Source organism: Manacus vitellinus, unplaced genomic scaffold (genome assembly GCF_001715985.3).
Source record: "Manacus vitellinus isolate BGI_N305 unplaced genomic scaffold, ASM171598v3 scaffold_16_pilon, whole genome shotgun sequence".
NCBI lineage: Eukaryota > Metazoa > Chordata > Aves > Passeriformes > Pipridae > Manacus > Manacus vitellinus.
Genome location: NW_021939189.1, coordinates 4,327,496 through 4,353,910, shown reverse-complemented (window position 1 = coordinate 4,353,910; position 26,415 = coordinate 4,327,496). Strand labels below are relative to the sequence as shown.

The window sequence follows — 26,415 nt, the reverse complement described above, 5'->3', positions numbered from 1 at the left end:
CCAGGCTGGTGTTTTGCAGCAGCCCAGAGGGCCGGAGGAATGCAGGAAGATGCAGCTGTGGGGAGCTTCAAGCAGGCAGGTGACTGACCGGGAAGTGACTCCTTGGTCACCAGTGGAAATGCTGGTGGATCATCCACCGCACACACCTTCAGGAAGATGCACTGCTGTCATCTCAGGCCATCGTAAAACACGACACTGCCGAGAACCAACACGTTCACCACTCTTCCTATAGATGCTGGGGGGTTCCTAAGCTAGCACTTCTAAAAACTGTAAAGAGCAGCAAACTCTGTGTTTATTCTTGCGGATAAACCTTTGTGTTTGGGAAGGTGTCACTGGCTGGGTGTGACAGCACGCAGCCATTTAGCTTCCCAGTTACAACGGGGGTTGTAAGAACAAGTTCTTGAACCAGGGCATTTCTTGGTTGACAAAGTGCAGAAACAGACAGTATTTGTGTGAGCAATGAGGTTTCCAGACTGTCCAGAATGGCTTATTTACAGATAAACCTTGACCTCCTGCTCGTCAGTGGGGTGCGGAAGGGGCTCACACAGGCAGCATCAAGTCCCCGAGGGAACCCCCTGGCACACAGGGGGAGAACAGCGACACCGCAACACTTTTCCACATTTAACAGTCCCAGCCCGGCTGTCGGCGGGGAGAGGCTGAGACCAACCCAGCACACCCCAACAGCCATGACAGCGCCTGAGGGCCACTCAGGATCAAGGTCTCCCCGCAGCCCGGGGTCACCGAGGGCACACGGCTTCCCCACAGCGCGGGGCTGGAGGGCAGTGACCACAGGCGGTGGAACAGCGAGGGACAAGAACCCCGAACTCGGGTGCCCGGGGAACCCTCGGGACGCCTGAAGGCAGAGAGGCCAAAAGGCTGCGCAAGGTTCAGGGCTGGGAGGGCAAAGGCTGAGGGCCCCGCCCTGACCCCGCCCCTCCCCTGCCTGTTTACCCACAGGCTTGTTGCACGTGGTGGCCGCGGCCTCGCCATTGGCCGCCGCTGAGGGACCTGCCGCCACGCCGCCAATCGGCCGCGCTGTCCACGCGCGCCTGCCTCGCCCGCATTGCCCCGGTGGCGCGAATCACGCAGCGTGGACGCTGCACTGCGGCGTGCGCGGGTCGGGCGTGCCAATGAGGAGGGGGTGTAGGGCGGTGCGGCGGCGAATGGAGGCCGCGCGGGGCCGCGTGCGGCCAATGGGCCGCGGGCAGGGGCGGGGCGCGGCGCGGGGGCGCGGGCCGGGGCGGGGGCGGGGCGCGGCGCCGCGGGCCGCTGGCGGACACGGGCGGGTTTAAGGCGCCGGGCGAGGGCGGGCGCGGTTCCCCCCGCGGCCGGGAGCCGATGGCGGCGGCCGGGCCGGGCCCCGGGGCCGGCGGCGCGGTGACAGACGCTGGCCCTGGTGCTGGAGACGAGGCCGGCGCGCCGGTGGTGGCGGCGGTACTGCAGCGGGACTACGGTGTCCGGCAGGTGTGGCTGGAGCTGGCGGGGGCCGCTGCCGCTGCGCGGGCTGCGCCTGGAGGCCGCGGGGCGGGCGCGCGTCGCTTGGAGCGAGAGCCCCGGCGCGGGGCCCGGCGCCGGGAGCCCTGGGGGGTGGCGGTGCGGCGCCGCCGGGGCCCGGCCCGCGGAGGGAGGGCGGAGGTGCGGTACCTGGACATGCCCGACAGAGCCTCCCTGAGGGACCCGCCCGAAGGTGATGGCGGGACTCAGGCGGGGGTGGGAGCGGAGTGGCGCTGAGGGAGCGGAGAAGGCAGCGAGGGGAGGGGGAGAAGTGGGCGCCGGCACCCTTGGCAGTGGGCAGCGGGTGCTCAGGCCCCGTGCGGACATCGCCGCCCCCGTCAGAGCCCTCACCCTGGGAAGCTGCCACAGCCTCGCCAGGGGCCGCCCACAGACTTTTTTTGCGCGGTGGCTGAAAAACGCGGAATGGGGCTGTAAGAAAACCCGCAGTTGAGTTCCCTGCAGAGGTTCAGCCCGCCTGTGAATTCCATCAGCCGTGTGGGTTGTGCTCTGTAAGCAGCAGCTGGGAAACCCCCGTGGAAGACCCTGGGAGCAGTCGGGCTCCTCCAATGGCTTGAGGAAGCAGAGGCAGCTCGCTGTGGCTGAGCTCTGTCACTCAGGCACTGCAGCACCTATGGCAGCGTCGGAAAATTAAAAAACAGAGCAGCGACATTTTGTTCTGTGAGAGTGAAACGCAGCTCTCAGGCTGAGCTGCAGGGAAAGTAAATTTAGGCCTTCAGAATTGTGTAACAGCAGGCCCTCTATGAACGTATATTGGGAGCTCATGTATTAATAGTATTTCATCATACTGACCTTAAATTGCAGCTTTTTTAGCACAGAAGTTAGTTTAATTGTTAATTGGAAAAGCAGATTAACTGCTGTCTTGCTGAAAAGGAAAAGAAACTTACTTTGTGCTCTGCAGAAGCCATTTTGGATTCGAAATTGGCCAGAGTCCTGAACTGAATCTCAAGGTCTCCCATGTTTCCTTGATTTTTGTTTTTCATTGAAATCACAGCACAGCACAAATAAAGCACGGGCTGCAGTCCAGAACCCACTGGGATCAATAAAAACTTCTCGTATCTGGGTGTTCTTATACATAAATAACTTATAAAAGCATCTGCTTTGTTCTATTTCTGGAATAACTAAAACATACTATTCATTTTCATCCTACAGGTGAGGAAAACTTAATTCTTCTAGATGGAAGACACGAATTTCCGTTCAGCTTTCAGCTCCCTCAAGAGTAAGTTAAATAATCCAACCTGAAGGGATTGTGCTGGACGCTGCTTGTAGTGCAACATTATCTTAATGTAATTTGACTTGTGTTTTTTTTAGTATCAGCTTTATATGTTTCTCTTAATCAGACCCCACAGCCAGGCCTTGTTGGCTTCAGTTTCCCCCAGGCCCTAAAAGTACGAGCTGTAAATTGGTTAAACGTTCGTGTACGCGGGAAGTGCTCACGTTTGGAACTGAATTATTAATTAAGGGTAATGGTTTTGTGACTGCTTGTTTCAGACCTCTGGTGACCTCTTTTACTGGGAAGTATGGCAGTATTCAGTACTATGTGAAAGCCATCCTGGAGAGGCCTGCAGCTCCTGATCAGAGTGTGCAGACAGAGCTCCAGGTCATCAGCCATATCGACGTCAGCTCACCAGCTCTCTTGGTAAGAGGGTCCTTCCTCCGCTCCTCCTCCCCCTTCAAAGCCAGCTGCAAAAAAATAAAACATTTCCAGGCAGCATTCACATCCATAACCATTTCCATGTTATTCTGGAGTGTCATTTTCTGACTTCTGAAAGCATATAAGCTCCCTAAGCTTTTCTCTATAAATAGATGATCTTAGGTTGTGTGAATAGCAAACAGAGTGGCTTTTTTAATAGCATTGATTACATCCCTGCTGGCAGAGATGCTCTTGCCAAAAAGTTAGGCAGGCTTCAGATGCATAAATAAGGCTTAATAATAATAATGCATGAGTGTAGAGTAGTTTACTCTTACCAGAGCAACTACATTCACAGGGCTGCAGTGTCCTAAACTCTACAATAATAGTAGGTTGAGGAACAGTAATTAGAGAAGAGTATTAATCATGCCCAGCCTGTCATTTATGCTCTGGCCATTATGTTACATATCCCTCCATTTTGCGTGTCGTTTTCCAACATGAAGTGTGTGCACACAGCTGCTCCAGAGATCCTGTCAGTTATTTCCCTATGACAGATTTGGCCACATTAAAGCATTGAGTTTTTTGTAATGACTGGAAATACTGTAGAGTAATAAGAAAGATCAGGCATTAAGTAATGAGAAAATAGGCAAGATGGAAGCTAATGAGCTGGATTCTTTTATCTCAGCCCATATTATGAAAATAATATAAAATTATACCTTGCACTTTCATGATAGCAACTGGATCTAAATGGTTATTCATTTAAATATGAATGAGTAATTTCTATTTTATTTAAAATTATAGGATAATTTTAACATCATGACGTGAACATAGCTAAGAGATGTTTTGAGTAGGGTGGTTTTCCTCTTTATGTGCTTACATTTTAATCTCTTTTAGAAAGAACTTCAGAGTATTTTGGCAGTGACATCTTTAAGCAGAATAGTCTTTATATTCAACACTATCTATTAGGAATTTGAAAGCATTATACCCAGATCTGTAAGGACAGAGCAGCCCATAGGTAATGGCACAGGAGAGGGCTGTGAGGCATATAAAGTAGATAATGCCAGTCAGGGGATTCCAAGGCTATCACCAAAACTGCAAAACAGATTTTTTTCATTATAATAAATATAAAACCAATTTTCATTATGCCATTTTCAAATGCCACAGCACTCCATGAGACCTCTGAAATGTTCTTCTTTTTGAGGACAGATCACATTCAAAGACACCCTGGCCTCTGTCTTACCCAGTTGATACAGTCTAAATTCACACTGGGATTTTGAAACAGAAATGTGCAGATTGCCAAACCTTGGTTCCATTTCACATGGTGGCAAAACTCCAGTTGCACAGAGCAGTTCAGTGATTCAAATCCAGTGGATTTTAGAGCTGGATTGCAATGATTGACATGGATAACAGTAACTGCAAGTGATTGAGAGCTTTATCCCATAAAATGAAAAATACTCTGTATTTTATAGACACCTGTTCTAAGAAGTCAGGAGAAGATGGTTGGCTGTTGGTTTTTCACCTCTGGGCCAGTGTCTCTCAGTGCCAAAATTGAGAGGAAGGGATACTGTAATGGTAAGAGTAGTTATCTTAAAAATGTAAATATTAAACACCTAGTAGTTGGGGTTCTTTTATCTCTGTGAAGCCAACACTTTATAGTCAAATAATAATTCTGTTTAGTAGGAGTAAATTAAGATCTATATGAAAACTTGGTTTAACAAACATCATCTTGCCTTTCCCCTTGGGAAATATAAATTAAAAGGAAGTCCTGTTAATCTTACAAAAAACCCATGTACATTTGAGTGTAAAGAACAATAAAATGCTTTTATTTGGGACAAAATACTTAATTTGGGATGTAATTAGGTTTTTATGTCATTTGTGTAGCTTTACACTTTTGTAAGAATGGGCTTTAGCAGCTTCTTTGTCATCTTGATAACATTAGAGACATTGAGGAAATAAAATAAAACATCCTGAAATTCATTTAGTATTATATAAAAGGAAGATTGGGGCATAATTTGCAAATAAAGCTTTTATAGCTTGTTCATATTACGCTTAATGTTTCAAAATGAATCATTGTTTATATATAAAATGTAGTAGGTGGCTATAATTCTGCCTGGATACCACTCTGAAAAAAATAAACTAGCTTGAGGAAACTTCACAAGTATTGTTCTCATAACACTGCAGATGATGTACGTGCTGTGTAACATGCTTTGATACTCCCAGAGGAAAGTTGGGAAATACAAATTATTCATTGGACTTTTTCTGTCTCTAAGGGGAAGCCATACCAATCTATGCAGAAATTGAGAACTGCTCTTCTCGTTTGATTGTTCCAAAAGCTGCCATTTTCCAAACACAAACTTACCTGGCCAGTGGGAAGACAAAAACCTTCCGTCAGATGGTTGCCAATGTCCGAGGAAACCACATTGCCTCTGGGAGTACAGATACCTGGAATGGGAAAACTCTGAAAATCCCACCTGTATCCCCCTCTATACTTGACTGCTGCATTATTAGAGTAGAATATTCATTAGCTGTAAGTATTGGTTATTCAAATGTAGAAACTTTGGATTGAGTTGGGAACAGAAGAATTTACCAAGTAGCTGTTAGGTTTTTAATTTGGGGATGACAAATGTAAATGTAGAGAAAGGTGTCCCTACCCATGGCAAGGGGGTTGGAACTACATCTTTAAGGTCCCTTCCAACCCAAACCATTCTATGATAAATAAATATCATAAACCATATATATAGATGAGAAACTGAAGATCATGAAGAGATTCTGAGATGGAAAGATGGGAATAACAGGGAAAATGGAAATTTATTTCTAAGGAAGAAACAGCTAGTTTGAGACCTGCAGAGGTTTTTATGGGAAAGTAGTTCAAGCTGAATGGGTTCCTCTGGTGATTCTTTTCAGAAGTGGGAAGACTGAAAATCAAGTGCATAATTACGTTTGTCAAGATGTTTTTAAATGTCACCTAGAGACAAGTTACAGAAAGAAGGAAAGGAATGCTGCCAGGGTATTAGCTGAACATATCTGGGATCAGAAAGCTCTTAAACAATTTGCAGTGTAGGGAGTAGGGCAGCCTTTAGGAGCATTCAGTGGGGTCTCATGATGTTTTTTCTTTTGTTTGGGGGTTGTCACATAGGTGTATATCCATATTCCTGGTGCTAAGAAATTGATGATTGAAATGCCTCTGGTGATTGGCACTATTCCATGTATTGGATTTTCAAGCAGAAACTCCAGCATTACCAGCCAGTTTAGTATGGATATGAGTTGGCTGGCACTGACCATGCCTGAACACCCTGAAGGTAACACATATTGAACTCTCTTTATCCAGCACAGCACTGTCTGCAGCAGATGGGTGCAGTGCCAACTTATGGGCACTGTAGGGATGTAGGCCATGGAAGTATGACTCAGGAGAAGTCTCAGGTCCAAAAGGATTGGGTGAGGTTACCCTAACTCCAGCCTTCCTTAAGTTTATCTTTACCCTGATCTGACTGAAATAACTAAATTTTGATAGGGGGAATTCTACTTAGGAACTTAATTTATTCATTACTGAATATATCTTGATACAGCACAGGCTTGTTGCTGGAGTTGCCCTAAAAGCATCTGTATTCCTGCTGAAGCACCTAACCTTACTGAACACATAATTTTAGTTACAATATGTATGAGTTTAATGCAATCTGACAGTTGTACAATGTTTTATAAATAGTTTTCATGGGTTTGGATATACTGTACTACAGATGTTGTCTTGCTGTGAGTGAATAGTTTGAAATTTGACAGTAGCATCTCTTGTGTTTCAGCACCACCAAATTATGCTGATGTAGTGTCTGAGGAAGAGTTTTCCAGACATGTTCCTGCTTATCCACCACCCATTGACTGCGAGGAACAGTTGTGTTGTCCTGTCTTTGCTTATATACAAGAGTTCCGGTTTCAGCCTCCACCTCTTTATTCAGAGGTAAAAAAATAAATAGCAGGTGGTGTTTTTATTGTCAGATGGCAAAAAAGAACAACAAACCAAAACATACTTAAATGCAGGAATTGCAGGCAGTAATTGTTGCCTTTCTTCTCTCCCTAGATTGATCCACATCCAACTGATGTAGAAGAAATTCAGCCCGTTTCGTTCAGGCTCTGAAGAGGATTTGTAACAAGCATCATTGTGATGAATGTCTTAATCTTTCTGCTGCTTAAGCTGGTAGTGCAGCTAAAAAGGAAACAGTTTTCTTTTTCAAAACTTCAGTTTGTGTACGAGAAAGGCAAAGGAAAATGGAGGAGGAGGTATGAGCACGTTTGGTGATAAAAGAGAATCTGCTGGATTAGTCTGCACAGAGGAATAAGGTGGGAGCAGCCAAGCTTGGGATACTTGAGAAGTACCTGAAAATGCTGAAATGAAAATGAATGAATGAAATACTGAATGTTTTCCCAAAAGTGGACACACTACACAAAGTACGAGGAGGAGATGTATGGATCTTCTGAAGAGAAAAGAATTTATATTTTGTTTGGAACACTCTGGAAGAATGTACATAATGATGTTGAGAACTTCTGTAGTAGAACTTGCATAGTAGAACAGAATGTGGGGTAAGAAAACATTTCCAAAAAAGATTCCAGTGTTCAAGGGGCTTCAGCTTTGCACTGTCTGCATCCAGGAAAGGAACACTACTAAAAGGGGAAGTCTTGAATTTGTATTTCATGAGAACCTGCCCTTCTCACGACTGCCAAGTGGTACTATTTCATCACTCCTAACGATCCTGAAGGCACCACGGATGACAGAGTAGCTATTATGCAATACTATGAAGGCAACCATTTCCTGAGTGAGAGACACAAGTATGGAAGAGAAAAGTGGACTTTGATACAAGCTTATGCACTATGCTTTCTTTCAAGGGATTTCTTAAGGGAATTATTCTAGCCTCTTCTACTGTGAGTTCTTCTTTTGCATCTTAAGCCTATGGATAGCATGATAAGGGGAAGCATGGCAAGGGAGAATCCTTCTGCCAACAGCAGGTATACTTAGCAAAATGGACAATACTTATTTATTCAAAAGCCTTTATAAGCCTACCTCTGTTTTGGATATTTACTTACGGTCAGATTTGAGACCAAAAAAAGTCTTGTTAAAGCTCCAGTATACTTCAAGGTTCTAAAAGGGACCCTAAATGGTTTCTGTGGTTAGTGAATGAGATAAGAGGCGTAGGGAGAGGTGTAAATATACCCAGAATAGACATAGCTTATAACTGAAGTGAAAGCAGATATCAGGGGAACAAAGTCCTCTGGTAATGGCACAAAGCTTTTCATTACTCCTGCATTTTTGTCTAAAAGATCTATTGTCAGGGGCTGCACTGGTCATTTGCTATCCATACTATATATGTTGGTCTGTTTCCTTGTTTGTTTTTGCTGTTTAATTTTGTTTTGGTGCAATATTTTAATGTTTTCTTCCTCAGGTCATTTAGAACAGTGAGAGTTTGTTGCTGCTAAGAGTGAAGGCACAGCATTTACGTGCCCTTCTGCTGCCTTCCTTTAAAGTAGAATGTTTGCTTCCTGCCAAGCATCAATTGGGATAAATAAACCACCACCAACAGATCACTTACAGGAGCAGAAACACAGCATTGTCAGCACGCACGTTTACAGTCCTGTCTTTAAAGTACAGGGGATTTTGGACTATTAGAACTACTCCATATGTCTTACAGAAGGGTTTGGGGTTAAAACCCGGTGCTTCATGTGGTAAAACATTGTACTTTCTGATAACTACAGAACCAGTAATTGAGTTTCCTTCATTTCATCAGTAACTGCAGTTTAAAGAAAGTTTAAATGGTTTTTTATGAAATCTGTCTTCATATAAGAAGCAGGGATTTTTCTACAGGCATATTTCCACACGTATATATTTTTAGTATGACTTCCTTACATTGTCTAATTTCTAGCACTTCACCTCAAAATCACTTTTGCATCAGTGTGAAAGACAGACTGATGGAGATCCATGTTTCCAAACTGCAGTTTTTTTTTTTTTCATTTGCAACATTAAGTATTGTCTTCTATAGCAAATGCAGCTTTAACCAAAATTTGAGTGCATGTTTTAGAAAGGACATTCTAAAAATAAGTATTTAAGTCTCAAGATGTAGCTCTCATGCCTTTTTAAGTGAGGGCCTGCCCATACAATCAATGCAGGATTTTCATTCACATCACCTGTAAAGGGAATAAGCATCTTTTCCTTAAACAGACACCATTATAGTTACTTGAAAAGTAATGTTGCTGTGTATTAACTTGCATGTTAATAATTCAAAAAATTAGCTTAAAGAACATTAGGTGCTTTTTTGGACTGTAATACCTGATAGGTGATGTGTGCTACCTGGTATAATCATGGTCAAGCAAACAAGAGAATGAAGGGTAAAGATGTGCTTTTTTTTTTTTCCTTTAAAATCTTTGAGTTGTTTTTTTTATTCTTTGCAGATAAACTGTGGCCTTAGATTGTTTGCTGCAAAAAAAAGTCAACTATTATGTGTTTCTTAGGAAGCACACATGGCCCTTCAAAGGAGGGGTGAAAACAAGATTAAATTCTGCTCTCTGGCACTTGGCTTAGTGCAGAAATTGATCCTTAAAAATAATTACTGTTTGCACAATAATAAGTTCGATATGCAGGGGCTTTGTTTTGATAACTGTGAAACAGTTTAAAAGAGACAAAATAAAAAAAAAAAAGCTGTTTAACATACAGGAACATGATTGTATTTTGTACTAATGAATGAGCCCCATGGGTTCTTTGTTAATAAAAGTGTCAAACCTACATTGTGCTGTTCATCTCTGGTTTGGTGTGTCTAAGATAAAGGGCTGCAATGTCAAGAAATACCTGTACTCTGCCACTTCTGAACACATATAGGTCTCTATTTCTTTTCTCATCTGGGAATTTTGCCTTCATCTGTCACTGTTTTAGTTCCCTCAGCTATCTATAACCAAGAATTAGTTATGGGTAATAACCAAACAAATTGATCAAACAGGACCTGCTCCCACCTATTGTTATTTTGTAATAATATATAATATAATAATTAATTATGGGTCTCCTACCCATAAGGATTGAAGGATATGTGCCCTAATTGATATTTCTCTCATGTATTAATTTTAGAGGATATTCTTTTGTGTTTCCTTTAGACAAGATTATCTTTAGTGTGTAGTTTGTAGATTTAAATACATCAGAACAACCTTATAACCGTAGTACAGAATGACTAAGGCAGAGAACCTGCTACACTGGGGAAAGAGGTGACAAAATGGACCACATCACTCACCTGAGCCAGGAGGGAGATCATGACTCTCTGTCAAGGTCCTGCTTCCCAAATGACAGTTGATTTCTTCTTCCTGTTTCCGCTTTTGAGGGAAGACCTGTTCAGGATCAAAGAATCAGAGAGTGGTTTGGGTTGGGATGGACCTTATCCAGTTTCACCCCCTGCCATAGGCAGGGACACCTTTCACTAGCCCAGGTTGCTCCAAGCCCCGTCCAACCTGGCCTTGGACACTGCAGGGATGGGGCATCCTCAGTTTCTCCAGGCAACCTGTGCCAGGGCCTCACCACCCTCACAGGGAGGAAATTTCTTCCTTGTACCTTGATGGCCTGTTCAAGCACAGAGGGGTTATGACTCATCAAAAGGAAGATGCAAAACCTCAGATTCTGGTCTTAGATTTCTAAAAGCTCTCTCACTAAATGATACTTAAATATCTTATCACTAAGGTCACAGCAGCAATTCCACTTCCCCCACTGTTCAGTTTTATAGAGGTGTATCTCTGTTGACAAGCTGTAATTGTCTATTAAAATATGTTTAGTGTTTAAACAGGTAGTAAAAAGCCATGCAGGGATAGAGCAGATCCTGCAGGCTTGTGTTTGCAGCTCTGACTCCTCTGATGTTTGCATGGAAACGTGCAGTTTACGTACAGAGTAAGAGAGATCATTCAATCAACTCCTGGGGCATGTTCCAAATTATTAAAATAGCATGTTCCATGACTTCACCACCCAGTTTGGACAGCAAAAGGGAACATCTTAACTCCTCTTGTAAAATCTGTTGCTATTTATATATCAATAAAAACATGTTTGGAGAGCACAGTTTGCAAACAATGTTGATTTGAAGATAACCAATTGTCCTACAACTCCCTAGAAAAAAAAAAAAAACCCACAGCAGAAATGCCTGTTTTCTAGTCAAACTCTGCTGATTTTCAGTGCCCTCCTCAGGGTAGTGACTGAGCACAGGGACACAGAACCCAGCCTTCAGACTGCTGCATTCTCTAAAGCTGATTATATAATATGTTCACATCAATATGGACAGTGCAGGCTGCTGCACAAAGTAGATTCTCCAAAGAACTAATTAGGACTATGATGAACCCAGTCCACTTTTGGTATTAAAATTTTATATATGGCATAGACAGGGTGAGGGTCTTCTTTCCAAAGATCACAGTCTTGTGGTCGTAATTTCTAAACAATTAATAGGAAATGACAGTACAGAAAAGCTCTAGTAGAATGTCACTGCATTGTGGACATTTTAGCACAAGTGACTAATAATTTAAAAAAACATAAAAGATGTGGAATGTAAAGTGGCAATTTTAGTAGAATAGCTGCTTATGCCAGCAACATGCTGTGGGCCTTCTTAGTTACACAGGACAGATTCTATCTGATTAAGTACAACTGTACTACTGATAAATCTCCAAACACCCATCCCTTGAAAGGAAAAGAGAAAATCCTGTTTTGGCTTGTGTTCAGCCACCTGGCTGCCTGTAGGGTGAGGAGAAAATGAAAGACAAGGTGAAAGGAGGAGCCAGTGCTGGTGCTCGACAGACAAATAGGTTGTCTCAGATAACCCAAAGAGTGCAGAGCAGCCCAAAATATTTTTATAAAAATGCATGAGACATTTGTTCTGTCAAAATGATGGCAAAGTTTCTTATCACTACTTGTGGTCTCAAATAACAAGTGACTGTGGCCAGATTAGGGGAAACCTAAGTATCATGTCAGGCGTATTTTTACTTGGCACTCAGCAACTGTGGCACCCTAACAAGCAGCATCATCCAAACATCACACCAGCCCTGCTTTGCTTCTGGCTCTACTCAGTGTCCCAGAACTCTATGGATACCCTTGCCATGCTCTCCCCTCTCCAGCAAAACTGCTCATTGATACTTTGCTTATCAATAATTTGATAATTCGCTTACTGTGCAAGGCTCAGATGGAAGTCTCTGAAGGCTCACACAGGTGGGGAGAGCTGCATAAAGACATTTCTAGTCTTATTAAATTTTAGGAGAACAGAGGTAGAAATGGTAGGGAATCATCCAGTGAGGGATGAAAGCTGAATGGGGAAATCATAGAATCATTAGGGTTAGAAAAGACTTCTGAGATCATCAAGTCCAAGCACTGCCAAGGCCAACACTAAATCATATTCCTAAGCATAAACATGCCTTTTAAATGCCTTCGGGGGTGGTGAGTCCACCACTGCCCTGGGCAGCCTCTTCCAATGCTTGACCACCTTTTCAGTGAACAAAATTTTCCCTCATATCCAATCTAAAACTCCCCTGGCACAACTTGAGGCCGTTTCCTCTTGCCCTGTCACCTGGGAGAAGAGACAGACACACACCCCCCCCACTTGGCTGCCACCTCTTTTCAGGTAACTGTATAGAGAGAACTGTAGAGAAAGGAGGTAGGTATGGAACAGAGCACACAGACACAGCAGTGAGCACTCCTTGAGGGGGGAATTAACCTGAGCACCAAACACAACCACTCGCTCCCAACTCTTGTACTGTCAGGACTCGCTGCCAAATATTTCTGGCAATGAAAAAGTCTCACTATTTTACAGCACCTTGGAACAGCATCAGCCTCCCCACAAAAGGGTAGGATTTTGACTGCAAGGTCTTAAACAGGATTGTTGCACACCCAGGTAGATCCCAGGTTTCTGTATAAACCAGTCCTATTTGATGTCACGTCTAGAATCAGGTTGCATTGGTCACAACATTATCAGGCCACAGCATGAGGAGAAAGTGATTCTTATTGCTTAAGTAATTAAGTTCAAAAAGAGAGCACAAGGGACAAAAGTTACAATTTCATTTAAATAATTTAAGGCCTAAAGTGCTTTTCTCCTATGTCTTAACTTGATGTGACCAATGCGTTAGCCTTAAAAAATTAGAAAGATGCTAAAAAAGAAAATATTCTGCTGTCCTGAGTGTAAAATGGGAGCAGAAAGGGAAAAGCATTAACTGATCTGACAGATTCTCCTACTACAGTGTCCTGGGGGAGGAGAGAAGTGTCTGAGAGGGTTTAGTGTCCATAGAGACCTATCAAGTTTTGCACACTGAGTGCACGGCTGGTACCACTCGCCCCAACAGTGGCATTTCAGAGTCAGCACATCTCTCCCTCACCCTGAGATCCTGGAGCAGGTTGGCCTGATCCAGTACCTGCCATGCAACACTCAGAAATGCTGGAATCCGAAGGGGGCCTCCCAGGCTGCAGCCAGACCTCCTCCCATCTCACAGCCTGCAGCAGCTGTGCTGTCACCTGCACGGACGTGAGTGACACAACCAGCTCCTCCAACCCCGCACAGGAGTCTCACACTTCGGGGGCAAAGAATTGGAGATGTCTGTTTGCAGGAGGTGTTAAATAGAAAGGTCCCCAGGAAGGGCAACTTCGCAGACTTTTCCTCATGTGATCCCACCTGCTATCGCTGGGAGAGGACTTTACACTCTTCCAAACAAATTAACAATTCATTTCCAACCCTGACACGAAGATTAACCCTGCCAATTAATTCCTTAATCTCTTGCTGCCGACAAGGCTCACAGTTGCCATGTGGATGCCTGTCCACTGGGGCCTGGAGCAGGGCCATGCTGTTTAATTAATGCTGCAGCCAGGATATGGTGTATTGATACTCAAACATATTCCAGTGATACAACCCAGAGCTGCACCTCACACGTCACCAGACAGCGTGGGATGGGCACCTCGACAAGGGCAGGGATTATCTCAGAGCTTGTGGCAGCTTTTGCTGCATAAAGGAGACACTTTAACCAGTACAGAGTCATTTAGCCATCGTTCAGCTGTAGAAAAATGCTCCTTGGTCATTTCCACGAGAGATGTCATCAGCATTTTGCACGTTTCAAGTAGCAGCAGGGAAAAAACAACCCACGAGACTTTGTCAGTCTTCTTTCCCCTGCCTAAAATAACTGACAGGATGTTGGGTTTGGGCTCAGTGCTGGAGGGAGAAAGGGCAGCCACTCTGTGTGCAGAGGCTGCTTCAGAGAGAGAGATTAAATGAGAACTGAATTGACATGAGTTGCGAAATGTGCGAAGTACAATAAAAAGGAAGAGTGATGCTCAGTCACCTCAGGGAATCTTTGCAAACCAGCTATAACAAATTAGGTCAATTTTCCTTTGTTTCTATAGGTTTTGCCATATGTAATTAAAAAGACACTGCCCATTAACTTGTTTTAAAAAGTTAACTAATACTCAATAAAATCTATGAATAATATTAAATTAAAGACTAAAACCTCTGGACATATAAACCAGGAAATTGCAGGTGTATAAACTAAGCAAACAACAACCCCCCCATAATTTAGTGCCTGTTACAACTAGTCCAGTGGGTGGAACAAGTGAAGGGAACATAGAACTGCTGGGAGCATGTGGATTGTATAAACACACACGTAAAGGGTGTTTACAGAGAAGTACCAGGAAGGAGGCAGGATGATATACTGGACAGGACACTCTGCTCCAGTAGAATTAGGCAATGTCTGCTTTGGGGTTTTGTTGTTGTTGTTGTTTTTCATGCATTTCTGTTCAATGCTCAATTATACACTGAACTCCCTTAAGCCCAGGAAGGGTCAAGGTCACCCTGTGGCAATGGCCAACCAGGCACGGGGGGGAAAAAAAGCCTGGGTTTGCCTGCAGACCTCTGCCCACCTGGTCGTGACAAGGCAAGAGAAACATCTGCTGTTGGTGAGTTACAAAAGGGGAAACAACATTTGATGCAAAAATTACATCTACCTGATTGGAACAACCAGTCCAAGAGCTGTGCAGGTCCCCATGTCACTGGTCACACTAGACAGGTGTCAGCTTCTTCAGCAGATCCTTTTTTAAAGGCATACAGGAAAACTAAGAATGGTTTGAGAACTGGCAGAGTCTGAAGCAGAGACCAATATTTATCTGGTGGAATCTTCTGGTGTGCCACAGAATCGACTCCTCGTGACATCAGGGTTTGTTTCCACGGGACTTGTCAGAAGGACAAGAAGCTGTTGCTCATGACGTGGCATTTTGTGCAGGAATCTTAAGCTGTCCTTGTTGATTCTTAGTGGCATTTCCTTCGTGAAGTCACTTGGTACCAATTCTCACCGGGATTTGGGGCTACGGGCGTGTGTGGCTCCCATGGGTGTGTGTGGCAGGGGGTTAATTTGCTGCTCTCTGCAGGATGATTTGGCAATTCCTTGTTTTCTGCACACTTTCTTCTAGGAACTCCTGCTATAAATAACTCTTGGGTAGGTGCCAGGAATGTATTTTTTCCAGGCAGAAGCCCAAACCAAGCAGTGAAACACCTGACTATCAAACACGGCACACCACAGAGCGTACTGGTGCATGGAATGGGGCAGAGGGAGGGGATCTGTTGGTTGTAACACTGTGGGAGTCGGTAGAAAAGCCCAAGCAGTTCTAAGAGCAACATCCTTCCCTCTTGCACTTAATTTATGCTTAAAATTATTTATCAAATGCAGCTGTCTGCAAGCCACACCAAACCCTGGGAGAGTTCAGAGTTCTGCTCAAGCCATGTGCACAGATTTTGCCCCCCATGCTCAGCTAAGCCATTATGTCAGCCCCAGATTTGGCACATCACAGGCTGAATCCCCCCCAGCCCACTCCAACTCCCACCTCATGCCAGTCCAAAGCAGAGCAGCTCCATAAGAACTCAGCCTCTCACTTGTGCTCAGATTGACTTCAACCAGCAACCATGGCAATTACTTGCACTCCTGTCTTTAAGGTGCCTGTTTGATCCCAGCCAAGCAGCCCTCATGGGAATCTGGCACACACTTAGAATCCAAGCATGTTGGGAAAATGACTTCAAGGCTATTGAGAGGGGATTCCTGTGCCTACTACTGCTCACAGGTCAAGGGGATCCCCATCTCTGCCTTCAACACTCACTGTTAAACACACGCTGCCAGAAAACTTTGCTTTGGGATGGGAAAAGCAGAGGAGAGAACGGCCTGACACAAAGTTCAACAACATCAGCTTTGGAATGTTTTAATTTAATGCAGGACAGCAATCCAGGATGGACCAGGCTTGGTTGTTTACCATCCCCTCTCTCTCTCCCCCACCCACACTCTCCATCCATTTACAGTGGTGCCACTTTTCCCAAGCATAATCCATCACTCACAGGCCCGAGCAGGCAGCGAATCCTCCCACTCCTTCAACTGCACCCTAACTACTCCCTTCTTTCCAGACAAGGGCACGCCAATCACTGTTATCTTGGCTGCATCACTACTCCAATCCCTGAGCAAAGACAGGCTACTCTATTGCCAGACCTCAACTGTTCAGCCCTTCCCTTTCACACCCAAATCACATGGATCTTAAGATCCCTGCAGCAGGCAGGGGGTGGCAGGGAACAAGGCTTCCTGTGCTCTTGCTGTCACAGCTCTTCTTGCCAACACAGCTCCTGAGAGCCAAGGGCTGAATGAAACCAGCAAGGCGGTGTCCCAGTCTCTGCTACACTGAGTGAGAAGCAATCTTGCCATGGTTGGCACACGTTCCTGGCTCTCTGGCAGGCAGAGCTGCAGGAGGCATTGCAGGATGCCAGGAGATGCCCCTTCCTGGGTGACCCACCACTCCATCAGCAGCAGGGCAGCCTTCCTGCCCAGGGTCTGGCACCAGGACACAGTTCACGCACCGCAGCGACCGCTCCAGTGCCAGCACTTGTTTGAATAATGATATTTTCAGGCTGACACCTGCAGAGGTGTTTGCATTTTGCTCTCATGTACCTCAGCAGCGTTTTCTTTTAATTGATCTCACAGCCTGAGATTTTCCTAAAATACTTAATGGTTTCACAGCCTTGTTTCCAGGAGGATTTTTTCAGCAGACTGCAGTGCACAATAATGTGCCACTTGCTCTCCTGACGATCCCGGGCTTTCCAGGCTCTAGAAATCCAGATGCTGCTTTTCCTGTCCTCATCCCTTGGCATCCTTTTCCTGCTCTCATCTCTTGGCAATGAAACGAAACCAATTTGCAAGAAAATCTACTGCAGACATTGTTGTCTTCAGCTGAGTGGAAACTCCCAGATCCTTTTGCTGTTGCTGGCTTAGGAACATTTGTGGTTTCTGGCATGTCCCTGACAGGTACGAAACTTGTACAACTGCTGAGTCATGAGCTGCGCAGGGACTGACGCAACACGCTGTGCAGTCAACTTCCAGAGGTGGCCTTTGGCTGGAAATCTACTGGGAGGAGGGACAGGTGAGCACTGAAAACACCTGTGGGGATGCAGGGAGGAGGTGTGGGACACAGGCCAGCGGCAGCCGGGAAGAGGTGGCCCTATAACCAGAAAGGGGTGTGTGGCTCACACCACTCCAGGGAGGATTGGGTAGAGCTCCCAGGCAGGACAGCTCACTTGGAATGCTGCTGCTTCCCCGTGAGATGGCTGTGAAGGGGGTAAATGGCGTCACACCTGTCTGACAGCCAACAGCAGAGACAACACCCACTCCTACCTACCCAAATACACACGTGCAACGTCTTGTTCTATCATCCCATGCACCCCAGGTCACTTCTAGCAGATTATTAAGGAATATAATTAGAAATGCTCTCTATGAAGGAAAAAGGGTGAACGACACCTGATCTTAGCTCAGTTGGTTAAAGCATAGTGCTGATAATGCCAAGGTTGGGGGCTTGATGCTCATATGGGCCCATTCACTTAAGAGTTGGACTTGAAGATCCTTGTGGGTTCTTTCCAGCTCAGAATATTCTGTGATTTTGTGAGCATATTCAAAGCCATCTTCAGCTGGTTAATTTTTGACCCTGAGATGAGCTCAGTGACCCTGAGATTAGCTCAGTTGGTTAGACCATGGGGCTAATAATGCCAAGGTTGTGGGGTTGATCCCGGTATGGGCCATTGACTTAAGAGCTGGACTTGAAGATCCCAGTGGGTTCCTTCCAACTCAGATTATTCTCTGACTCTGTGATTTGTAACATAGTCTTGAGCAAAGACACACTTGGAGGGAATTTGTTTTTCTGCATCGATTCTCTAATAGCTGAAAGGACCCGCTCCATGGAAAGCATCTAAAATCAACAGCTGGAAACCTGAGCTGCTTTTCTGTCTCTGTCTTTTGAAGCAGAAAGGAAGGAACGGGTCCAGAGAGACCCTGCCACTGCTGGGCAGCAAGGAAACACACTGGGCAGCTCCTATTTGGAGAGGATCCAAATGTGAGATCCTGTATCGAAGGAGCAAGGCTGCTGCCTTTTGAAAGGATGGAGGGATAACACAAAATGATCAGCACCATAAGGACCTTCTGGCCACAGTGATCTGCTGGTGAGGGACCACAAGTACGTGGTACAGTTTGCATAAGTATAAACAGGCAGCCTAGTAAATTTATCCAGCCTTAGTCATGCCAAATGCAGCCACGGCCTATTGTAACATAACCAGAATTCATTAGGTGCTTCCCTGTCATCCATGTGAGTAATAATAATAACAACAACTAATACTGCAGACATGAACAAGTTAATCCTGCTCTTTTAAAAGCAAAAATATTGCTGCCCTCATTTTAAGGGTGGGAACCTGAGATAAGCAAGGAGGGTGACATAATCATTGTTATTCTCTGGAGTACACGATCGCTTACGGTGTTTTGGCGCCTGGGTCATTTAGGTAATTATTTCTGTGATCCACCCATAAGTAGAACAACAGAGGCAAAAGTTTGGAAATGGAGAACACACGTAAGACCACGCTGCTTCACAGGATACTGGATACTCTTCTCATTAACTCTGACTGGAGGCAACAGATACAGGAGTTTTGGGAAGAAAGGTGGGATATGATGGGTGAATGCATCCTGCTTGGACCTTGGCTCTAGACCTAGTGAGCACCAAGATTCATGCACATTTTCACTCTACCCTAAAGCTCTTGGAGTCAGGGATAGACATAAAAAGGGGACAAGGATTTTTAACATCTGTGTGGAATTCAGCCTCTTGGGTCTAGAACCAGACCTGGTGTCACTGGGGCTGGATTCAACGCAATCTGGAAAGGACAGAGGGTCACCCACCTCTGCTGCCACAACCAGCACACAAAAATATGGCCCACCAGGCAGAGTCAAGGCAGTAGTTACTAATCATTCTGTACTTCTAATAAGCCTGTCCTGGAAAACTCTCCAAATATTGCTTACTGACCAGTCTTTACCATATCCTGCTTTTTGTGCTGAATTCACCAAGCTCACAAACCTGCTGCCACTTTAACCTACCTTGCAGTTGTTTATTTCAGACAGCAGAAACTTCTGCTTTTAGCTTCAAACACCCAAGCTCAATCCCTTTATAAGAATAAAAAATTTAAGCCTTTATAACAAAATCTCCAAACACTCGATAAGCACTACAATAATCCCCATAATACACATCCATCAGTCCTAGAGTCAGCCTACAAATCTGGATATATCAGAGAAATTTTCCTGGGGGCTGCAGGGTGGACTCCTAAATCCCTGCCTTATTCTCTAGCAGAGGACAGGCCAGGAGCTGCACTAGTTTCTGTGTAGTGAACCAACCATTCCACCCTGTGCCTATATCAGGCACATTTCAGGAGCACTGGAGGCCACCAATGTAGAGAAAACCTCAGTGAAGGAAGTACTCAGATAGCTTGTGTCTTAAACCAACTTGTTCCCAAGTCCACCTGGAAAGGCAACTGCCCCTTAGCACATTCAGATCAAAGTCAAGATCCCAGCAGACAACAGGATGCAGTTCATAGGGATATTTCTCACATGGGACAGTTTCATCCTCATGCTAAGCTCAGTCATCTTCAAAGCTGTCCTGGTTTTGGCTAGGATAGAGTTAATTTTCTTCTTATTAGCCTGTCCAGTGCTGTGTTTTGAATTCAGCGTGAGAATAATGCTGATAACACACTGATGTTTTAATTCTTACTCACACGTGCTTACTCTAAATCAAGGACTTTCCAGTTTCCTATGCTCTGCCAGCAAGGATCTGGAGGGGGAGCACAGCCAGGAGAACTGACCTGAACTGGCCAAAGGGATATTCCATAGCAGAGAATGTCATGCTCAGTATATAAACAGGGGGGAGTTGGCTGGGAGTTGCTTGAGGACAGGCTGGGTATTGATGAGCAATTGTATTGGGCAGCACTTTTTTCTCTTGGGTTTTATTCATCTCTCTCCTTTTCCTTTACAATTACTATTGTTATCATTAGTATATTATATTTTATTTCAATTAATAAACTGTTCTTATCTCAACCCACAGGTTTTACTTTCATTTCTGATTCTTCTCCCCACCAGGGGAGAATGAGCCAGTGGCTGTGTTGTACTTCATTGCCAGCTGGGGCTAAACCATGACAAGAAGTGCCAGCAGAGACCTTTGATGCTGGTGTATGACAGAGACAGGCAATAGTTGATGGGAAAATCTATCCTCTCCTAGTCTGCAACTTTTCCCATTCACGCCTCTGCCCTTACCTCAGCCCCGGGCAGGCAGGCAGGCAGGGAGCTGCTCACTTATCTAAACAGGTGGCACGGGCAGCAGAATTACTGACTTTGGCACATGCTGCTCTAAGATTTGTGCAATCCTATCCAGGAGTTTTCAAAGCTCTTGGATTTTGCAAAAGAGTTTGCAAAGCAGCAAGAGGCCTCTGAGACCGCAGCCCTTAAAAAATCAGCTCAACCGTGTCCCTGTTGCTTGCTGACAAAAAAACAAAACACCACCTCTGTCACGTGTTGAACTGTGGAAGAAATGGGCTGTTTTCTCCGTCTTCCTGCCCTGTTAACCACAATCTGACAGATGTGAGGAGGATCATGTGCTTTCTTGCAGGTTGGGGCCGGTGGACAGAGCGAGGGAGGATGGTGGAATTTCAGATTCGGTTTGGACATGCAAACTAGCAATGCCAAGTAAAGAAATCTCACTGGGTTTGAGCAATGAACACGTCTGACAGGGTACCAAGGGAAAGGGAAACCCCAAAGGTTTGGGGAACACATCCAAACTCCCTAAGACTCAAGTAGATCTTTTCCAGAATCCAACAATCACTGGTCCCAAAGCTCTTCCCACCCTGACCCTCACCTCGTTACACTGTCAGGGCTGTGAATTGCCCTGTTGTGTTTTTCCTGAGCCAGATGCTCTGAAGCAAAGGTGGGTGGTCATGACTATGTCTGACTGCAACATCCTTCCAGCCTTGTGAGCCCACAAGTCTGGCACATCCCCCAAGCATTACCAACCTCACCTAATTCCCAGTAAGGATTTTCCAATAGAATGGCAGATGCAGCTTCTTTCCACCACACTCAGGCCCCTTAGTTCAGGAAAAGACCACTGTATCTTCCTCTTTTCTGTTTTCTCTCTTTCCAGACTAGAATCCATCAGTAAGGGTTTGGACAGCAAGGAGAAGTATAACACTTCATAAAGGAAAGTGTAATGATCTTCCATCCCCAAACCCATGTCCATCTCCACCTTGACGCTCTGTTCACCTTGTTCAGCCATGTCTGAAGACTGACTTAACTGGAACTTCCATCAGACACTTTAAAACCAGTGCTTCTGGGGGTATTTCCATTTCCAGTTGCATCCGAACCAATCCATTATTTGCAGAAGTGGTGATAAAGGGATTGAGTGAATCCTGCCAGCACCCAGATGACACAATATTAATTTAAAGCATTAACTTCTTGTTGCATTGCGTCATACAACCTGTTTACAGCCTGCAGAGGCCCCTTTTCTCCCCAGCAGCTCTGGCCAACACCAGACCTCTTTGCTAAGCCCCTGCACAGGGGGAGGCTGAAAATCCTCTCTGCTCTGCACACACATGACCTGCTTGGCTTTGCCTTGGAGACCAGCTGCATCAAGCTGTGGTTTTGCCATGTAAGTGATATAAAAGAGCGACCCTGTGCAGCAGAGGACTCTGATGGATCAGATTGAAATAGCAAACTAATGCTGGTCTATCCAGGCCACTAAGAATCAGAAATCAGATTAGGGAGAAGTCACTTACTGCACTGTCCTCCAAGCAGGAATTATTCAGGGGATATAATGGAAGTGAAAGGACTACTAGAAGTGAAATGACCAAACAGTGTTACAACACGGGGTGAAGTCTCCATCCAGTGAGGCACACTGAGCAAAGGGTACATTGCTGGGTGAGGACTGAGAGCAGCAGCCTTTAATTGCCTCTAAATGCACACCTCCACTGTTCACTTCAGCTACTGGAGCAGGCAAGGGTGGATACTGCGCCACATAAAGGTTCAGAAGATACTAATTTTAAATAGTCTGAAATATAATAGTTTGGACCTTTCAATTTTGCACGTCGAGATCACACTCCCTTAGGTTCAACCCACAGCTAACATGACTCTGCTCCCAGTCCTGCTAGCCAGGAGACTCCTCTCCCCACCTTCCAAGGTGTGAGGATCACCCATGGCTCTCTGTTGGAACAGAAACTGTCTCCCTACAGAAGGGCTTTGCTGTGCCCTTGTATCAAATCATCAGAAAACACAGATGTCCACTGTTTGTGTGTTCATCTGCCCCAGTTGACAACACTGGGGCACCCAGGGGGTCAGAGGGGCTGGCTCAGCAACCGGCCAGCCTGGGGGCAGCTGCCTTAGGTTGGAAAATATCAGGAAAAATGTCCTGTGTCCCATCAAAGACAGCAGTGCTCACTGTATATAAAAGCTGAATTCCAAAATAATCCAAAAAATGAAAGAACCATCAAAGCTCTCCTCCCTTTACTATCAGCTACGCTTTGTCTTTGGGTCCAGGAGACCACAAAGCTGATGACTGAAGGGAATAAAACAAGAGTTCTTGACCAAAATCCAATCCTATTATTTTCCAGCTTGTGGAACAGACACAAAACAACGTTTTAAGTGTCTGTCATTTACCAGTGACCTTTGAACAGAAATTTTCTGACAGCCCTTGTTTGCGTTTCCATCGCGATGGGCTGTTTCACAGATTGCCGCAAACGTGGCGAAGAGAATGTGAGCCCACAGAGGTTTCGGTTCTGCAGTCATCTGAACCCTGAGGTAGTTTAAATATCATTTAACTCTCTGCTGTGTTAATGCTTTGAGAGTCACACAGGCCAGCTGAGAAGACATAAACATTTCACAGGCTGATATTTCACGGCTCTGCACAAAGCAAAGCAGTCCAGTCCCTTTTGGTCCCACAGAGCTCAGAGTATGACCCCAGCAGGATTAATCCCCCCAAATGCCAAACACACCTTTGGAAAACAAGAAATTAACAAGTCATTAAAACCAAGTATTACCATTATTAATTGAAGCCAGCTGAAATCATAAGGACCTGAGAGAACAGCATATGGAATTGCAAATCTCCCAGATTTGACAGGGTTCAATGCGAAGCCTTTTCCAACTATCTGAAAATACTCAGATGACATTTTTTGAAAATATGTGAAATATCAAAATAATACTGCTTGGTGCAAAAGTTGTTTGGAATTAGATATAATTTAACAGAATAATCTTCTGTAGAACATTTTTAAAATAGCATAAGATTCATCAAATATGATCCTAAAGCAATCCTTAATTATGTCTTAAATTCTCCTTAGCAATTTTAATTATTCTGTTAAAAAACCAAACAAAAATAAAAAAGGCAAAAAACCAACCAAACAAAAACAAACAAAAAAACCCCAAACCACCACAATACTTTCTATGTTAAATAAGGTGTTAAAATAAAAATAAGTCTCTGATTTTGATCAGTGTTATGAAATCCTCCTGGAAGAAGAATTTAAACCCCTAGTCCTCTGCCACTTGATCTCACATAGCTTTTCTTAACAATCTCATTTGTGAGGCTGCAGTAACTAGAGACTTTGTGGGGAAAAAAATCTCATATAAAAAGGGGGGGGGAAATAAACCACCAAAAACCAGAATGAGACTCAGAGATGTAGAAACCCATGAGCCTCAGCTGTCAAGGATTCATTCACACAGCCTGTGTGTGTGGCCGGATCCCGGCCATGCTCACGGACACGCGGACGGGACCCACTGGTGGGTTGGCCTGGGACACCCCAGCCTGGGACACCCCAGCTGCCAGCCCAGATGGTCCCACAGCTCCTGAGAGCCTGGGGACTTCACAGATTTCACACAAGCTCGTTCAGTGCCTGCAGCAGTGACTCAGCACTGTGGGTGCTCACAGCAAGAGGGGAACCACGGATGGTTCCTGGAGAAATGCATTTCCTGCTCACAAGGCCCATCAGTGAGGTTTAGGTGACCTCAGAGAAAAGATTTCCTGGGTGGTATCTCAAACAGCTATCTCAGTGACTGTAAGTAAAAGCCTGACTTCTGGGAAATACAATGTTTTCACTCCCGGAAAGGACACCTAAGACATCCACAGCAGCACAGGGTGAATCCCCTCCTTTCCAAGCCCACTTGGAGATACAGCCACCTGACCTCAGACAGCATCCCAGAAACACTGTAAGCATGAGTAAGCACTGGCTCTTTCTTTTCTCAAATAAAGCAGATCCAAGACACAGAAGGAACTGTCCCTGGGAGACCTGCAGGTCCAACCCCACCAGCTGCCCCAGGTACACTCAGCTCTTTCTGGAGCTCCTGCTCCCAGCAGGAATGGTAATCTCAACACTCCTTCACAGAATGCACATCATCCTTCTCATACAGCCTGTGAAGCCACATCTCTTGTCCATTCTCTTCACCCCATCTGTGTAAGACACTCACAGAGGCTTCAGGCTTCCCTGGGCAGCAGAGTGAAAATGACATTTCTGCTTCCAATGCAGGGGTTTCTACTCTGCCAAGATGCTGTCACAGTTATTGCAACTCTCAGGTCACCAAAGAGCAGCTGTGAAAAACTGTCCCTGGACTACTTTTTACAAGCTGGAAGCCTGTCACCAGCCCTGCAACTGGTACACAGGGTATTTTCTAGCTTTATTTATCTTCCTTCCCTGTCCCCCATCTCTAACGTATTTCCTTCAAAATCCCAAGACACTTGCTCAATATGTCAAAGAATGAACTGTGTTCCTGGTGGACAATAGGTCATTTTCCATCATATCCAGGGTGGCAATGCAGGGCAGATACTCAGTGCCCTGAGTTACAGTTCAGACACACTAATCACTAGGATCTGTGAAGAAACTCCTGGTCTTTCAAAACATTCACATGGTTTCCACCAACAGATTTCATTGCAACAGGGCTATGTGGTTTTGTGTTTCTTCATACTACAACACTACTGGAATAAAAACATTTCATGACCTCAGGAAAAAGGGGAGAGGGGATCGAAAAACTACAATAAACAGATTACATGACCCCTCCCCTATGCTTTAGGATCCTCCTTCCCCTGTTCCCTTTTTCACTTTCAGTATTTGCACTTGGATGTGTTCAAGTCTCAGGTGCTCAGGAGAGCTCAGAGCTTGTTAAAGCCTCATTTGCAGCCTGGATACTGATCCAGCTCTCAGTGGACATAAAGACCATTGCCCAGGATAGCCACTGACCCTGGTAACAGGGTGCTTTACACATGCTGAATTAAAAAACAGATCAGCTCTACTACTGCAAGGTATCTACAAAGCCAGAAGTAACCTTCCTCTTCCTGCTTCCTGGCACCAAACAAGATGGAAGCATATTAAAATATGACTTGTTCTCAGAGAAGAGACACTGCTTAGCAGAAGCTTCTCAGCAGAGCAGCTCTTTGGGGCTCTCATCCAGGCTATGTGTGGCTTTGGCCACATTTTGCCAGCAGTGCTGAGCAGCCCTGAGCCAGTGCTGGAAGGTTACAGCACATTTTATGCCTTGCATGCCTTTGGAACAGCAGTGCACAAGCCTAGATAGCTCCAGGTTTCATTCAGGAGAGCTGGCTCAGGAGCCACGGCCCCAAAAAGCCTGCAAAGTTATCTCCATACCTACTCCTTGGAGTCCCACAGCTATGGGTCTGTCACATGGAAGAGAACAGCATTCTGGTTTGTTTATGACTTCATAGGATATACCAGACTCAGAGACAGGACAGAAGTGAGAAGTAAAAAAGGGATGGCAGATCCTGAGGGATGTACATGTCCTGACCTGGAGCCATGGACTGTCACCTATCCTACAGCACAGCATGGTGGCAAGGCAGTGTCACTCAGCCATTTTTAGATGGCATTTAAGGCACACTTTCCCTACAGAATAAATGAGGATTTTGTGTTCCAAAAATACATTAGTGAAACATTTCCGCT

General features: G+C 45.1%; 1 protein-coding gene and 1 long non-coding RNA gene across 2 annotated transcripts in view; one reads left to right on the top strand and one right to left on the bottom strand.

The window, feature by feature from the left end:
* The first annotated feature begins 1,338 nt into the window (after positions 1 to 1,338).
* ARRDC4 (arrestin domain containing 4) lies at positions 1,339 to 9,902 on the top strand. The gene is given in 10 exon segments (XM_029958719.1): positions 1,339 to 1,380; positions 1,382 to 1,601; positions 1,604 to 1,687; positions 2,665 to 2,731; positions 3,004 to 3,151; positions 4,612 to 4,714; positions 5,413 to 5,669; positions 6,279 to 6,441; positions 6,937 to 7,091; positions 7,212 to 9,902. Coding segments are annotated over 10 exon segments (1,296 nt in total). The 3' UTR covers positions 7,269 to 9,902.
* Positions 2,703 to 26,415, bottom strand: part of LOC115307296 — an 88,485-nt gene continuing 64,772 nt past the window's right edge. The window contains exons 2-3 of the long non-coding RNA XR_003915647.1: positions 5,502 to 5,584; positions 2,703 to 3,195 (exon numbers count right to left, since the gene is read on the bottom strand). This is a non-coding gene — a long non-coding RNA (uncharacterized LOC115307296). The remainder of the gene's footprint in view (positions 3,196 to 5,501; positions 5,585 to 26,415) is intronic.